Genomic DNA, 17,751 nt, shown 5'->3' with positions numbered 1-17,751 from the left:
TGTGCCGTGATGGCTCGGCATGGGCAAGTGGAAACACTCTGGTTTGATTTGATTTTGACGGTTTTTCGTTTTGCTCCGCTGTTTCTTGCAGCTGTGAACTTTTTTGTTTTTTCCCGAACACCACCCACTCGCCATCCGTCGGCCGTTGGGTGCGGGTGGTTGCGAGTTTTCCGTTCCCATCCCTTTCGCTCGTCGGTAATGCTGCCGGTTGGGTGACTATTTTTCCCGCGTATTGCTTTGCTACCGCTGCTGATATCATGGCAAAACGTGTCGCTGACAGGTTTTCTAATTGCAAAAAGGGGTTGAATGTCAATTTAATCGGTTTGGATGCGACGCGATGCAGAAAGGAAGAAGAAGTGTGGTTGTCCGTGGTTTGCTTCGTCTGGTAGGCGAGGAAGTTTTTAGTTTGGTTGTTGTTCATTACGGGGGTACGATTTGTTTATGGACGGAACCGTGGGATTTCACAGTTGCATAATTTAACTATTTTTGTTGTGTTCATTTAGAATCTCGTTTCTTTCAGAAATGATTTTTCGGTTTTCATCAAAAACAATAAAAAGTGTGTGTAGGGAGCAAAATAAAAAATCGAACAAACAAACATCTCGAGATTAGAAACATCGGCTGGAGTTGAATTGAGGTTTTATCGAAATCAAAACATAATCTCTCTTGTTGAAATCGCTATGTACTCAAACTTCTCATATGCAGGGTTTCGGATCGTAAATTCAACATCATTTTGGTTTTAGATTCTACGTGCAAGAATATGATTTAAAGGTAATCTAATATAGCTCTCACGTCGAAATAATTCAATCATTTTTAGATTTCATGCTTTTACTGGAACAGCAAACGGTGATACAAACTATTTGTCTTTGTTTCTCTGCTATTTTTCAGATGGCTTTAGATGCAAAAGCAATTAAAGAGGAAATACCGGATAAAGATACGTATGAGACCAGCTCCCGTAAAGTTAAAGGTAGGCATCTTTATGACATTATATAATCGAGTGTTTCTAGAGCAATTCCAGGAATGAGTAGACGAAAAAGTGACAAAATCAGAATCGACCTTCTCCGATTTGGATGAAACTTTGCACATGGCTTCAGTATGGCAAACCATAAGTTTTGAACCGATGGAGAGGTCAATCTGACTCACGACTGGTTTTTAAAAAGGGGTTATGTATTTTTGCATTTCACCAAAATTGCCTTTTTCAAATCGTTGTAACTCGGAAACCGTTAATTGTACAAAAATGGCATCCAGGAAGAAGTTGTAGGGAATCGATAGGGCACTCTAAAAACATATACACTGAGAAAAATTTGATTTCTTTTCTCAATAATTTTAAAATGAACCAAAAAAAAAATAAAAATAAATCTGGATTTCGATTTTTTTTTGATAATTTTTATTTTAAAGCTCTTATTAAAACCTACAGATTGATGGCTATCTCATCCGTGCCTTTTCAAAAATGAAGAAGTTTCAGCTATGCTTTTTTTAATTTAACTTTTTCATATTATTTTGTAATTATTGAGAAAAAATTCAAATTTTTTTTCAGTGTATATTTTTTTATAGTGCCCAATCGATTCCCTACAACTTCTTCCTGAACGCCATTTTTGTACAATTATCGGTTTCCGATTTACAACGATTTGAAAATGGCAATTTTGGTGAAATGCAAAAATACATACGCCCTTTTTAAAAATCAGTCGTGAGTCGGATTGACCTCTCAATCGGTTCAAAACTTATGGTTTGCCATACTCAAGCCATGTGCAAAGTTTCATCCAAATCGGAGAAGGTCGAATCTGATGATCTGCAAAGCATTTCTGGAATTGCGACTATCAGTTTACAGTTTTGTTCTATTTCTTCGAATTACATGCCATGAGATCTTCAAACCACATAATATGACATGCTCTTGTAAACACTGTCCCAGGAAGTATGGACGCACTGTAAATATTTCACAAGTGTTAGATATTCAAATTTTATTCGATATACTGATAATATTAGACTACAACAACAGAATATTTTTCTCAACATTTGCTACTTAGCCATTGTAGACTAGCTGGCGCACCTTCCTGCGAACGTTCCTCATTAAATTCCGTACAGACTTCTTGGCGACAAGTTCTGACACTTTTTACCAATCTTTTTCGAACTGTTGAATGGTTTCGGCTGCTGAGACATGTTTCCTAAGATGTGCCTTCGTTAATGCCCAAAATTTTTCAATCGGTCGAAGTTGTGGGCAATTTGGTGGATTCATGTCTTTTGGGACGAAAGTGACATTTTTGGTAGTATACCATTCTACCGTTGATTTCGAGTAGTGGCAAGAAGCAAGACGTTTTGGTTGTTTCTGCTTCTTATAGGTTCGAAGATTCAAACGTTCTTTAGCACTTATTCCTTCCATTTTTGCTATCTTTCTCAGTGGCAGTCCGCGTTCTGTGCACCATTTGTACACCATTTTTCGACGTTGTTCTGCTGAAAGTCCACGCATTTCGAAACAAATCAATGAAAACGAATAACACGAATGGTAAGAGTAGAGTGTAAACAACAGGACGCAGCCATAAAAATTGACAGATTCTGATCCAATTTTTGAATCGTTTTGAATAATTACTTAACGTAACGAATAATTAGGATAAAAATAGTTTTTATTCGAGTTATGAATCACTGAAGGCAGTGAAAATTTGTATACGCAATAAATATCTCATTAAAATAGTGAAAACAATTATTGGTGATTCGCACCATTTGTTCTACAATGATTTTTTTAGTACCTCGTATTGTGAGCTTAACCGTGATAAGTTTTTCAATTGATTTTCATATGTTCTTTCTCAACATATCCAGTATAAATAACAATTCTGCAACAATTGTATAATATTTTAAAATTTCAACCAGTTACATAAGCTTCTTGGACTACTAATTAAACTGAATTACATGCTGATTTCTGCAACCTAAAGTTGTAGCGGTTTACTTGAGGTATGAAGAGTTAAAAAAAACAATGACGCATGAACCCGTTTCTGACAAGCAATCAATGCACGTAAAAGGATAATGAACTAGAAATAACAGTGAAGTGAAAAACATTTCAGTATATAGACTTTGCATTGGATCAGATTTTGGCAATTTTCTATATAGATTCATGAATTGCACAATTTTCTATTTACTCTATATACAAAGCATTTTTTTGTGAAAACGAACTTTTTGTTTTCACGAACCGGGACCGCAATAATTCTCTCTACCGATCGATTATACGAACCAAGAGGGGTGGTGATGAACAGCTGTTAATTTCGCGGGAGAAAATGTCGATCGAGTAGCAGATGTTCCTCGCGGATGGGCGGTAACTGTGGCGTCATACTATTATTGACATAACGAGGAAATAAATTTAGCACTCTCCAGGGCCAGCCAACAATCTATGCTCGAGTACTTTGGGGTTTATATCAACGTGGGTCAGAGGGAGAGGTAGGTTCCGTGAGATAATTGAAACAGCCACCTTTTTTGGTAGTATTTGATAGCTGTTTTTTTTTGTTGGGATTGTAGGTTGTAGTTATTTTATTAAATGTGATATTTATAATGTTTAAAAGATAGAGATGTACAAAGAAAACCGAAACTGTACAACGTAAGTAAAAATATTTCATTAGAACGGACAATATTACACCGTGAACTATGACATCTTAATCAATTACTGAACAGAAACTAAATAATAATCGCACTTTTAAATATACAACCAACAAATACATTGACAAATCCACTGGCCCTAAAATAGAATTATAAAGGATGCTAAATCAACCCCTCAGCTTCCACAGTAATCGATGACGACAGTATGTACCGATGCCAGGACGGGTGTATCCTGCGCCATCGGGTAGAAGTGACCATCCCTGTCGTACAATTTACCATTATTTACCCACCAGCAGCTGCACCGACCGAGATAGCAAATTTCATCACCCAACCAGTGGTTCTCGGTCTGAACGTCCGCCCGTCCGTCCAGCACTGTACCATCCTGTGCTACAGTCACCACACCTTTGGGGTGACCTCGTTGATGGTTTGGTTTGGTTGGGTCAATCCATTAAAGCATGCATGTACAGTTATACAGTCCGCCAGCAGGTACCCCACCGACGGATGGCTCACACGAGGTTCATGAGCAATGACATGGTGGTTTGATGGCCTCGGGCCAATTGAACATCCATCTTTTCCCCGTACGACCGATCCGAATCTACCCGGTACAGAAAGGTGAAACATTGCTCATGATGGTGGTACTGCGGGTGTAGAACGTGAGATAGTGCTAAGACGATAGATTGCGCTGGAAGCACGTTCCAAAATAATTATCGTTATTCTCGCTTGGCTCAGTTGGAATTCAAGAAGGGGATTTCAGTATTCGTTGCTATCCACTGGGGAGATTCAGAAGATCCAGAACAGAATCGCATTTGTGTTGTTGTATTCGGTATTGAACACTCAAAGTGTTCCTGGAATGAAATTTTCTCACACGGAAAGACCGAAATCAGTATTTTGGCGAAAAAATTAGTTGATTTTCTGATTTTAGTTAGTTATTTTTTGAGACAACTGAAAAAATCTTACTTTTGCTAATTTAGATTTTTTAATTCTAATTCCCTTAATAATAATAAAATATTTGTTGAAATGGCTATTTTTTTTAGTTGAATTCACCAATTCAACGTGCTGTCATTTCTTAGCTAAGGCACACATCATATCCATTCAACTAATTTTTTAGTTGAATTAGAGAAATAAAACGTTGCTTTCAACCAACAACGCTCTGTCACCGAAAAAACGTTAACACGTAATGACTACTAGCCACTAGATGGCACACTACTACCGAAAAAAAAATCAGTCGCGGTTATCTTTTCTATAGTGGCAGGTATAAATGCGATGATGTATTGGAGAAAAAGACTTAAGCGAAACATAAACTTCTTTTTGAAATTTTTTCTTCTAAATCGCTGTTTTCTTCATTCGAATTCGCGAAATCGACTCTTACTGAAAACTTTGAGCACTCGGAAAACAAAAACCGAATACAAGTAGTACACCGGACGGCGTGACCCGGAAGGTTGGAAGATACAAAAAACATCATTTGACATATACAGTTAGAGTGCAACATTCGAAACTCACTTCACTGTTCCGCCTAAAGACATTATTACGCACAATCTCTTCATATGCGCACCAATTCTGAATAAATACACTTCCCACTTAGAGTTTACGTCATTTTTACATATCGGTTTAGAAATTTTTATATGGATATATCATAACACATGCGAAAAACATCTAAACAATTTGCAAGCAGTTTCAACAAGACTGTCCCTTTTAACTTTTTAATGGATTGTTTTGCTGAGAAGTGTCATGAGTTTTTGGCTAATAAACTTATTAATAAAACCAATTTCATTTTTGTTTTCTTTGTGCTGTCTTTCAGCAATGATGGTGATAGATAAATAGAAACAAATTTTCTGATTTTAATAACAAAATTAGTTGTCAATGAGAATTTCATGTTGGATTGAAATATTGCTGGTTTGTGTCCAGAATATTCACCAACTAAACACATTCTCCAAAATAAGAATTTTTTTCAGCAAAGTAAATGCTCAATTTTAACTAATTTTATAGTTATTTTGGAAATTTTGTTATTAAAATCAACTAATTCAAAAACAGTAATACGAATTAGACGCAGAGCTAATTTCGGTCGTTCCGTGCAGGAATCAGAGTGGGGATTTTTATACTACAATAGCCGAAACGGCAGTAGTATTTTTTTATTTGCAATTAGTATAGTTAAAAATGTCGATAGCCATGTGGGATCACTCAGTAGGTATAAATAATTTATCGACCGTTTACAGTATGCATGTCCGATGTGTCGTTTTATCAGGTGGCATTTCATAAAATACCTGATCAGTTCCACAATTTACTGAATATTATCGGTTGAAGTGCTGCTCCTAGGGCACCTTTTTCTATTTCTCATAAGGAAAGGCGATGCAATCACTATGAACTGTGGCTCGGAAGGTCGAGTGCTCGTTAGGATTGCAAAATGTATGGATGTGTATATGTGTTTGTTACAAATTATGTCAATCAATTTTAACTGAGATGGCCCAACCGATTTCCGCAAACTTGAATTCAAACGAAAGTCTTTATGGTCTCATGCAAAGTTTCACCAATTCAACTAGATCCGACTTCCAACTCTGGGATTACAGGGTGATATAGCATTAGCATTACAGACCGCTCGTGTGCTGCTACTTCGTTATTGATCAGAACCAATTAGGCTTTCAACATGTTTTTTTCTGAAACAACTTGCTTGGGAATAGCACGTAGTTTCACATTGTGTAAGCTGCATTGACCCCTGCATGCTGATCAATACCGACGCCTGTCACGTCCGAATGTAGATCTACTTGGGAAGGAAGGATTGTTAGTTCAATGCATGTTAATAAAATACAAAATGAATCCTCCTCGCAGTCTTAACTATATTTACATACGACCTAGTTAAGCACGGTTGCAAGTAATATCTGCACGGTTATAAACTTCACGCGCACGTCTTAAAGTTAGCGTTTAACCCAAAGAAAAATAGATACATTGATCGAGGTTTCCCCGAATAATCGACGGAGTTTAGTTTAGCTCGATTTTTAGTAAGGAGAAATATAATAAGACATAAAAAAAAATGTGAAATATATCTAAGGAACGATCTCACCAGTAACCTGCTTCTCCTATTCGCTTTGCTGTAAACAGATTGCGAGACGACACACCACTAATGAAAAAATAAAATAAACACTCGCGGATGGGTTTGCTGCAAACCAATTTTAGATTTCAAGCTTGAATTACACGATTGACTTCTAAATGTTCACACATTCCATTTAAATCGGATAATACCGACAATGGTATGCAGATGGCGCTTCGATCGGTTGACTTAGTTTAATTTTGGACGGTAAATTTGCAGTATCAGTCGCTTGAACATTTTTTAGTCTCGCGAATCAGAATTATTCAATATATAACACTTTTCACCAACCAATGCATACTTGTCACAGCTGCACTCTCATTCACACTAATTGTTTCGACCAATTACTTTACTATAAGTTGTTTGATACACATTGAAATTACACTTTTTTGAGAGTAACACTCAGGCACTGCATTGTACTCCTAGTGATGCCGACTCTCTTCGGAATTATAGAATAAAAAGTGTTAAAAATTTTTATACCATCAAATGAAGCGGCGAAGCAAAAAAAGGTAAAATCCTATTCAAATACGCTCAAAACTATTCCAATTCGTAAGCCATATTTGTTGCTGCTGGCCATACAAACCAACTTCGGCTATACCAGTCTTTGATATCTGGTTTCAGAAGAATCGGAAATAGTGATTAAAGCTGCAAAAAGGATCTCACTCACTGTTCGTGCATGGAGCAATTCCAGAAATGCTTAGCAGATCATCAGACTCGACCTTCTCCGATTTGGATGAAACTTTGCACATGGCTTCAGTATGGCAAACCATAAGTTTTGAACCGATAGAGATGTCAATCTGACTCACGACTGTTTTGCCTTTCTCATATAGAAAGGTTATGCAATCACTGTGAAAACCGACTTTTGAACCGAGGCCCGGAGGGCCGAGTTTCATATACCATTCGACTCAGTTCGTCGAGTACGTAAAATGTCTGTGTGTATGTGTGTGTGTGTATGTGTGTGTGTATGTGTGTGTGTATGTGCGTATGTGTGTATGTAACGTTTTTTTGCACTAACTTTTCTCGGAGATGGCTGAACCGATCTCCACAAACTTAGATTCAAATGAAAGGTCTTGTGGTTCCATACAAAATTCCTGAATATTATTTGAAACCAACTTCCGGTTCGGGAGTTATGGGGTAAAATGTGCAAAAAATTGTGAAAATAAGTGCACTAACTTTTCTCAGAGATGGATGAACCGATTTTCACAAATTTGGGTTCAAATGAAAGGTCTTGTAGTCCCATACAAAATTCCTGAATATTGTTTGGAACCGACTTCCGGTTCCGGAGTTATAGGGTAAAATATGCAAAAAAATGAAAATATGTTTTCTAGCTTTTCTCATAGATGGCGCGACCGATTTTCATAAACTTAGGTTCAAATGAAAGGTCCTGTGGTCCCATAAGTAATTCCTGAATTTCATCTGGATCCGACTTCCGGATCCGAAAATATAGGGTAAAGTGTGTTAAAAATTGTATACCGTCATTGAAAAGGACGAAAAACCGTAAAAAGTTTTCTATATCGACCTCAAATCTTCTCCACCTAATAGTTTTTTATCAGCAGATGGTCAAACAAACCGATTTCGGTTATTGTTTTTAGGAATCGAAGAAAATTATTTTGAAGAATATAACAAGTATGATTGATATGAGAAAGGCATCATTACACCACTAGGTGGATTAAAACAGCTTTTTAAAAAGATCTTATGTATTTTTGCATTTCACCGAAATTGCCGTTTCCAAATCGTTGTAACTCGGAAACCGTTAATTGTACAAAAATGGCGTCCAGGAAGAAGTTGTGAGACACTCTAAAAAAAATATACACTGAAAAAAAATTGGATTTTTTTCTCAATAATTTTAAAATTAACCAAAAAAATTAAATTAAAAAAAAATCAGGGTTTCGATTTTTTTTTGACAATTTTTTTTTAAAGCTCTTATTAAAACCTACAGATTGATGGTTATGCCATCCGTGCCTTTTGAAAAATGAAAAAGTTACAGCTAAAGCAATTTACAGATATATTCGAAATTTCAAGTTCTGGTTGAAAGATAATCATTCAAACAGTAGAATATTATTCTACATGTTAAAGGCATTAAATTTGTTCATGATATCCTTTTCTCTAAAAGTAGCTGTTCTTGAGATACTTGAATATTTAATTATAACACCATTTTTTATATATCCATGAATTGTTTATTTGCTTGCTATATCTACAATTATTACATGTACATGAATAATACTTAATTATATTTAAGGTTTTATTTATGCCTGACGGAGCTGCCTCGCAGTACAAAAACAGAAAAAAATTTGCAAGTAATTAAGAATTATTCATGTACATGTAATAATTGTAGATATAGCAAGCAAATAAACAATTCATGGAAATATAAATAATGATGTTATCATTAAATATCCTAGTATCTCAAGAACAGCTACTTTCAGAAGAAAGGATATCATGAACAAATTTATTGCCTTTAACCTGTAGAATAATATTCTACTGTTTAAATGATTATCTTTCAACAAGAACTTGAAATTTCGAATATATCTGTAAATTATTTTAGCTGTAACTTCTTCATTTTTCAAAAGGCACGGATGGGATAGCCATAAATCTGCAGGTTTTAATAAGAGCTTTGAAATAAAAATTATCAAAAAAAAAAATCGTAACCCTGATTTTTTTTAAATTTTATTTTTTTGGTTCTTTTTAAATTTATTGAGAAAAGATATCAATTTTTTTTTCAGTGTATATTTTTTTAGAGTGCCCAATCGATTCCCCACAACTTCTTCCTGAACGCCATTTTTGTACAATTAACGGTTTCCGAGTTACAACAATTTGAAAAAGGCAATTTCGGTGAAATGCAAAAATACATACGCCCTTTTCAAAAATCAGTCGTGAGTCGGATTAAGCTCTCAATCGGTTCAAACTTATGGTTTGCCATACTGAAGCCATGTGCAAAGTTTCATCCAAATTGGAGAAGGTTGATTATGATTTTGTCACTTTTTCGTCTTCTCATTCCTGGAATTGCTCTGGACTGGATAAAATGAAAATTTAATGGATTAACCTTATTTTACACAATACGGATTTCAACCATATCTTCGTGAATATTTCGCTTTTATGTTGCGGCAGTAGCAATTTGTATACAGTCTATTACATAAGAGCGTGCTCACGATTACTCGCGATCGGTAAAGTGGAATGCTGTGATTTTAGATTTTTTTTTCACACAGAGGCTAGTAGTGTCCTTCATGCAATGCGAGAACAAATTGTTTACAATTCGATCTCAGCATTTTTTCAAACGGAGTACCGCGTACGCTACGCGCCTTCGAAGCAGTTTTTGTTTGTGCTCGCACCCGAAAGGTCCCAAAATGACCCAAGCTACCGCGGAGAAATACATGAAAAAGTCGAAACAGTTTGTGAGTAAGTGAATCGTTTTAAAGAGGGGAAAAATGTCAACGATGGAAAAAAAGCTCACAGTGAACACTCCAGGAAATCGAAAACTCGCATTTTTCCATCCACACTAGCTTGAACTTATTAAAAGCTACAGTGTGGTAATAGTTCACTTTGAAATGAATTATTAAAAACATTTCCGGTTCTAGAGATACAGTCATATAAGTGACGCAACCAAAAAAACGCATTACTTTTTTCAGAGATATCTCAGCTGATTTCGACAAAGTTAGAATGTAGTCATAGATCATATTGAAATGGTTACTTCTAATGAAATAGTCGTATAAGTAACTTAATCTACAAAACGTGCGAAGCAAAGCCTTGGTATTACATACCTTTTTTTGGGATCATTAACCCGTTCAAATAATTTATTTCGAATGCCTTCAGTTCCACGAATGTTACCGAATAAGTAACGTAAGCATTGCAATACACTTTTGTGAATTACCAGAATTAATCAGGAAATTATTTGATCCAAGGGTTTTGTCTATATTATTTTGAGTAAATATTGAATAGACAGGTTACGTACTTTGAAAATACTGTGAGGTGCCATGAGACAAATGGTATCAACCGCTTCCGCAGGTAGCTTTTTTCATATCCATCCTTTCTAATAGTGTTGGCAGAAAAAAAAAATTTTTGATTTTCTACCACAACTATATTTGGTCTGCCAAATCAAAAAGTACTTTTCGGTAGTTTTAGTTTCTTAGTAAGACTACATGCCGATACATTCGGATTTTGATGCCGTTCGTGTTACTGAACGTAACAAGATGGTTTACAATAAAAATACCTCGAGATAACTTACAAATGTGAACTTAAGACTGTCATATAAACTAATCGCAATTTGCCAAACAATTCTAAATCTACATTGATAGAAAAGTGGCCGTTATTTAACGTAGACAGACTTTAGTCGGATCAACTTTTCTTTACGTTTTGTCTAAGCTTCGCCAGTGCATAACAGTTTAGGTTGAACTGTTATGCCACCTAGCAGTCCAACATACACTGCTAAGAAGACGTAAAGTTAGTGCTATGTGCTAAACACTTTTTGCTCGCACCGAAATGCAACGTATTTACTAACAATCTGAATGGTAACGTTGGTTCCGTCTAAAACGTCTTCTCATGAGGTTTACTCATGATTTTATGAGCAAAATGATTCAATAAAATTAAAGGTGAATTCGAGCTAGGAAGTAATTCTTTATAAATTAAATGTTCCACAAAATTCGAGGTGATAGAAATTTTACATTCAAACATATTGCATTGAACTTAATATGAAACCCATAAATTTTGAATCCGTAAATTATTTTGCAAACTGTTTATTACTTTGCATATAATATAGGAGAGTAAGAGTAAATTTTGAATCATGAAATTATTTTCGCATCACTTTTGACGTAACATTTTACCTATGCGCCTACTTTGTCGCCGTTATGCATCACTTATGTCGTTTTCGCTTGAGAAAACTGAAACTGACCCAGGGTAGTTTCATCAAACAAACACTTTTCACGAAACTGTGTTGATTTCGCACTTAGCAACGGGGGTTTGAGTAAAACTGATTTAAAAACCAGGTTGGAAACTGACTCGATTTTCAGTTCAACAACGTTGAAACTAGGTTCGAAACTGACTTCAAACAAACGGTTTGACAGCAGTTAGGGTGGAAACTGGGTTAGGTTTGGCATCAAGCGAAAACAACATTAATTTGTGCATGATACCAAATGAAATCAGATCACGATTTCTAGCAAATATATTTTATATCAATATCTCTAAAGAATCCAATATAAATCGAAAAAAAAAAATATCACAGCAGCACCATCTCGTGAGGGTAAAGGTTATTAGTTCAATTTTGTTTAATAGCTTGCGTTTAGCATTCACTATAATCTGAAATGTCAAAACTAGAGGGTGGAACTTTTTATATTTTAAGTAATGTTTTTTCTCTGAAGGAATAATATATCGCTTATGAACAATACGACAATCAAAATAACAAACCGTTCAAAGTTCTATGCAGAGTTAGAATTAAACTCATCGTCTTCACATTCAAAATATTAAAAAGTGGCGTTGAACTTTGCTGAAATTGAAACGACCTGATATTGTGTATTTATACCACTGGAATCGGAAATCATTCGTTGGGAATAGAACTATCAGGTTTACTCGTCGTGCTTAAAAATATTGCAATAATTGTATATAGAAGTCGTACCGAATCCTAACCCACCAAGTGTTTTCCTGTAGTTTGAACATTCTCAATTCACTCATCTTATTTGTGGCTTCTATTCGTTAATCCCGTCTTCAATGCAGGAAAAGCCCGAAAATCTTGCATGAAAAGCAAACCAGACTCAGGAGGGTGCCAATCCGAGCAAAAGTAGCACCGTTGGTGGTAGCGAAAAATTGTCACGACTTGTGCTTTCCCTGGTCGTATATGAGTGTGGTTGGTACCAAAGTGATAAAGCTTGAAATATGGGTGGATGTGTGTGTTTGTGTATTTATTTCACTACCTCGCAAGAGTTGACACCTCTTCTGATTTTTTTTTCTCCGAACGAAGAAAGAAGGATAAGCAATAATGCTCAAAATTCGGGAAGAAGGATTTTTCCAACGAGATCTAGCAGGCAAGAACAACGACTGGTGTTTGGTTTCCTGCTGATATCGGAGAAAGACAGCAACGGGCGAAAGTTCATGAATCAGCAAATGTTTGCAAATTGATATTACAACAGTAAGGGGAAGCGGATAGCAGAGTGAATATTCCAGCAGTAGCCCGATGGCAGCATGGCAGTGAAAGTTGGAGCGTGCCCGCGATTAATTTCGACCGTTGAACTGTTGAACATCTATAAGTGGCTATGTGGAAAAATGTCATAGATCAAACAGGAGCTTGGCTGATGCTTACAACGTTTCAGAGCGATATGTGCATAGGGGATTGTATAGAGTTTTATCAAAATTCCAACTCGAAAATTAGTGAGGTCTTGTGTAGTTTGTAAGAAAGTTAACGGGAAACTTTTGCTCAGAACAGTTTTTGAGAATGTCACAGTTGTGGTTTTGATTCCAATTTGTGATGATAATCATTTGTTGACGGCAGTGGGCGTTCTGTACATTTTCTACAGATTTTAGAAGATCTAACACTAATCCATTCAGATTCTACCAAACACAGAGCATTGTCTTTTTCCAACACGGTTCGGTCTTCAATTCGCCGTTGATAGTTTTTTTTGCGTTTAGAATTCTCTCATTCTCTTGATATATAAATTTTTCGTTGCTAGGTACAATCCGATGCAAACAATTCTTTCGTATTTCCATCTGTCACTCGTTCAGTTCATGTGAAACCCACTTTCCAACCTTCTGAATTTTCTCATGGATCTTAGGTGATCGGAAACGGCTTGTCGAGTGACATTCAACTGCTTCATCATCAATTGGTGTGTTTGTATATCATCTTCGTCCAATAATGATTGTAGTTCGTTATCTTCAAAACTTTCGACCATTTTTCGCGCCCTTTGTCCATCACGTTAGAATCGCCTTGAAACCAGCGTTCTTAAAACGGTTGGAGCAAGATCGCCATAAATCTCAACAATAATTTGAAGATTTTAAGGAAATTAATATTACTGGAGTTGCTCTTCTAGACATAGAGAAAGCATTTGGCAGTGTTTGGCACAAAGGATTAATAGCAAAAATGTCGGACATTCAGTTTCCTATTTATTTGGTTCAAATGATTCAAAATTATTTAACTGATCGTGCTCTCCAGGTTAACTATCAGAATTGTAAATCTGAGTTCCTACCCGTACGATCAGGTGTACCGCAAGGTTCGAGCATAGCTCCAATCTTGTATAATAATTTCACTTTTGATCTTTCAAATCTCCCCGTTGGCTGTCAGAAATCGCTATTCTTTGACGACACAAGTCTGTTAGCCACAGGTAGAATTCTAAGAGTGATCTGCCGTCGCCTACAAAGAAGCTTTTTTTAAATTTTTTTATTTAGGCCAATTTGCGTACAAGCTTTACGTGGCCGAATGAGCCATGTTTTTATTTGATAAAATAATTTTTTTACCGTTGGATCTCGTTGTCACCCATTTTTATCTTGCAATGATTAAGGGGCACTTTGTCCGTGGCTCGTCTCGTCCTCCATTGCCGCATCGGTGGTATCGTTGTTGGTTTTCGTTTTTCTCTTCGTTTTCCTTGTAATTCGCATTCTTGGTTGCTGTAGACGCGCCTTGTTGCGCATTAATTGCAGTTGCTGGTTAGTTTGATGGTACAACAGGAGTACTGCGCTTTTTTAAGCTTACAATATTGAAGATTTGGAATAATATAAATTAGGAAAATCCATCAACAAATCATCGAGGAACAAGCGCTGCAAATTAGATCCGAAAAATATATCGCCGATAATTCTAAATTAGCCTGATAGTTATCAGAGAACTAAAATAAAATACTCAATTCAAACCAATTTTTCAATGGTATGCAATTGAAATATTCAAATGACGTTATCTCATAAGTTTAAGTTAAATGTTTCCGAATCGATTGGTTGTTGAATTATATAAATCCATCAACAAATGACTGAGTTATAAGTGTTCAAAATTTTGACAGAAAAATGTTACGCGATTAGTTTTGCATGTTTTAAATTGACACCTAGCCTCGGGAAGCGAAGTGTAAGGCATTCTTAATGGGAAAATCGACCAAAAATTTGCTAAATACAAGGGATATTTAAAAAGAATCGGTAACCACGCTGATTCGGTTCTTCAATACTGGATGATATATAAGATACTCAAGCGAAAACGGTGTTGCGCTGATAGCAAGAAATATCACCAACACATAATGCAAAAGCGACAAATTAGCGAGCGAACGCATATACAATACGCGCCTTGTTGTGCATTAATTGCAGTTGCTGGTTAGTTTGATGGTACAACAGGAGTACTGCGCTCACTAGTTTCCGTTGTTGGGCGGTTGTGTTTTTGTTTGAAGATGTCCTTTTTGCAGTTTCAGTGCCAGGTTTGCCGTAGTGTGCAGGTTGTTCACAAAACTGACATGTAACCAGTTGATTTTCATACGTAATCTGCGTTTTACACGGATGTATCCCGTCTTGATCACAAATGATGTAAGATAGAAATGCTTTTCGTAGTTACATACGTACCACTCGCACGCCATTCCGGATACCCGGAAAAAATCCGCAATACTTCCCTTTCGATAGAAAGAACTTCACCGTACTGCGACATACTTTCCCGAACAAACTGATCGCTGGTCTGCGGAGGAAGGTCATGCACGCGTACTTCTATGGCATTGTCCACCAAGTACACTTGGTTTTTTTTTTATTTAACATTGTCATGATCAACACTATGTACCCCATTATTAAACGAAGCAATTGCAATTGCATCTCTTTCACGTTTGAACATAATGTACACACAGTTAGACGCCTTGTTGAATTGAATCTCACTTACATCATTAACGTTTAGATGCATTCGTTCCTTAAGCAAGATTTCAATTTCGGTTGCTGCTGGTCTAATTTTGCAGCGCTTGAAATCAATACAAATTGAATTTGGCCTCGCAGGCCAAGTTTCAGGCTTTGTTAAATCGTATTTGCCCATTTCGTACATTCTATTATTCACTACACTGTATTGTCTTTGTTTCTATCGTCTTGACCGTAAGCAATTGTCGACTGTGTCGGATGAGATGCGAGCACGAACTGATGCTTGAACATTTTCAGTGATTATCTGTCAAAATATTATCTTTCCTCATAAGCCAAGAGCTTCTTTTCTTAAACCAAACAATAATCACATTATCAAATTGAATGGCTTGGAATTGACATGGTCTGATCAAGCCAAATACTTAGGTTTAACGCATGACAAAAAACTCACTTTCAAAGATCACATTGAAGGAATCCAAGCAAAGTGTAACCAAATCATGTGTATAATAGGGCTGAAAAGTCACCGCTTGTGACTCAACTAAATTCTTATTGTTGTTATTGCTGATCTGCAAGAATTATGAATTGATTGCTCAAAACTGTTATGTTTACGCATTTCTTCCGCTTGAACCAAGAATGGCTACAATGAACCATAGGTCAGCATGTGTTGACTTTGATATACGCTGTTCAAATGAACAACCCGTAGTACAACCAGGAAATGCAATTACTAAAGAGATAATGGTCGGTATCTCTTTAGTAATTAATGTATTGGTAATGAGTACCATTTTGATAGACATGATGAATAACGTAATCAATGAAAGGTACATTTTGATATTTGTAATCTGTTGGTACGAAAGATTAGGAGGTTTCATGCCTAATGAAAATGTGGTGAAGTTTGATACGGACTTTCTCTTGCTAAAAGAAAAAAAAAATGGTAATAATATTGTTGGAGAAACGTTGGTGTCATGGATTGTATATTATTCATTTTCGAATTCAAATTAGCTATCTTTGTCAATTAAGTTCAAAATGAAATTATCATAGCAATCCGCTGCACCGAAAGAATGATAGACCATGTTAATCAGTGAAAAAAAATCAAATTAAAAATATATATAAAAAAGTATTTTTGTGTAAATATTCGAAAAACATTTTTATAACCGAATCAAAAACTTAGCTATTTTGTGTTCAAGCTTTACTTGTTTTAGAGAATCGCCCAAAGGTACGCAATTACTTTGAGATTATTTTATTATCCGACCATCACTGTGTTGGATATTGTAAGAGATTAGCGCAGTGAACCGAATGTTACCGAACAATACCAGCATAGTATAGCAGACTATTCTCGCTATAACTAGAGTGACGATATCTCATCGGTAATGTTGGCAACAATTAAACATTTAATCCGAATCCAAATTCATATCGTTTCAATTAAAGATGTTTCACTATCAGCCACTACCCAATGGAGGGGACGGGTATAGCGTGATGGGTAAGCCTTTCACGCAGCCCATCTGAGTTCGATACCAGACCCCGCACATAAGAAAAAAAAGTTTATTTTTTGTTTAGTTTAGTTGGGACAGGAAATATTGAAAACGTATTCATATATAGGAACTGTTCTTTCATGAGACCTACGACATTAATCATCTGCTACAGTCGTGGCGAAGTACAATCGGCGACTGCTGTCATTTGCGCGGTTTGACTGTCTGCTGTTTCGAGTCATTCTTCAGTACCGTTCGCAACCCTGGGTAAGACAGTCAATCGAGAAGGTCGAGAATCGAAGGAACTCGAGAACGTCCCAGATACTCGGACGTAGCACATCACTCTATCCATCGTTACTTTGACCAATTTCATCAGTTCATTCGGAAAACCGTGTTCGTGTACAATTTGCCATAGCTGTTTTCGATCGATTGTGTCGTATGTCGCTTTGAAGTCAATGAATAGGTGATGCGTGGGTACGTTGTATTCACGACACTACTGGAGTACCTGTCTGATCGCGAATATGTGATTCGTAGTGACGCGTAGTTAGCTATTGATGATAGACGACAACAAATTATTTAAGAGATTACGTTGTAGATGGTGTTAGGGTTGTGATTGCGCGACAGTTGCGACAGTCAGGCTTATCACCCTTTTTGTAGATAGGACATACCACTCCTCCCATCCATTCCCGCGGTAAAATCTCAGCGTCCCAAATATTAGAAATCATTTCGTGCCACACTCTAGCCAATACCTTTACTCCATGCTTGCGTAGCTCGTCTGGCAATTGGTCATTGGTCATTGCCCGCGGCTGTTTGGAATTTGTCGTCGGCTGAGCATGCACTCCAGATTGATTC

General features: G+C 36.5%; 1 protein-coding gene across 4 annotated transcripts in view; it reads left to right on the top strand.

Annotated features, from left to right (window-relative positions):
* Positions 1–17,751, top strand: part of LOC131439659 (protein CBFA2T2) — a 230,787-nt gene that overhangs the window by 115,367 nt on the left and 97,669 nt on the right. For 3 of the 4 annotated variants that reach the window (XM_058610956.1, XM_058610953.1, XM_058610954.1), the window contains one exon: positions 886–964. In XM_058610956.1, the coding sequence (XP_058466939.1) occupies positions 886–964 (79 nt within the window). Of the gene's footprint in view, positions 1–744; positions 769–885; positions 965–17,751 lie in introns of those variants that run through there. The other variant, XM_058610955.1, reaches the window with a different exon arrangement.

This window comes from Malaya genurostris, chromosome 3, assembly GCF_030247185.1.
Source record: "Malaya genurostris strain Urasoe2022 chromosome 3, Malgen_1.1, whole genome shotgun sequence".
Classification (NCBI taxonomy): domain Eukaryota; kingdom Metazoa; phylum Arthropoda; class Insecta; order Diptera; family Culicidae; genus Malaya; species Malaya genurostris.
Note: the sequence above shows the minus strand (reverse complement) of the source record. Positions and strands in the feature narration are given on the sequence as shown.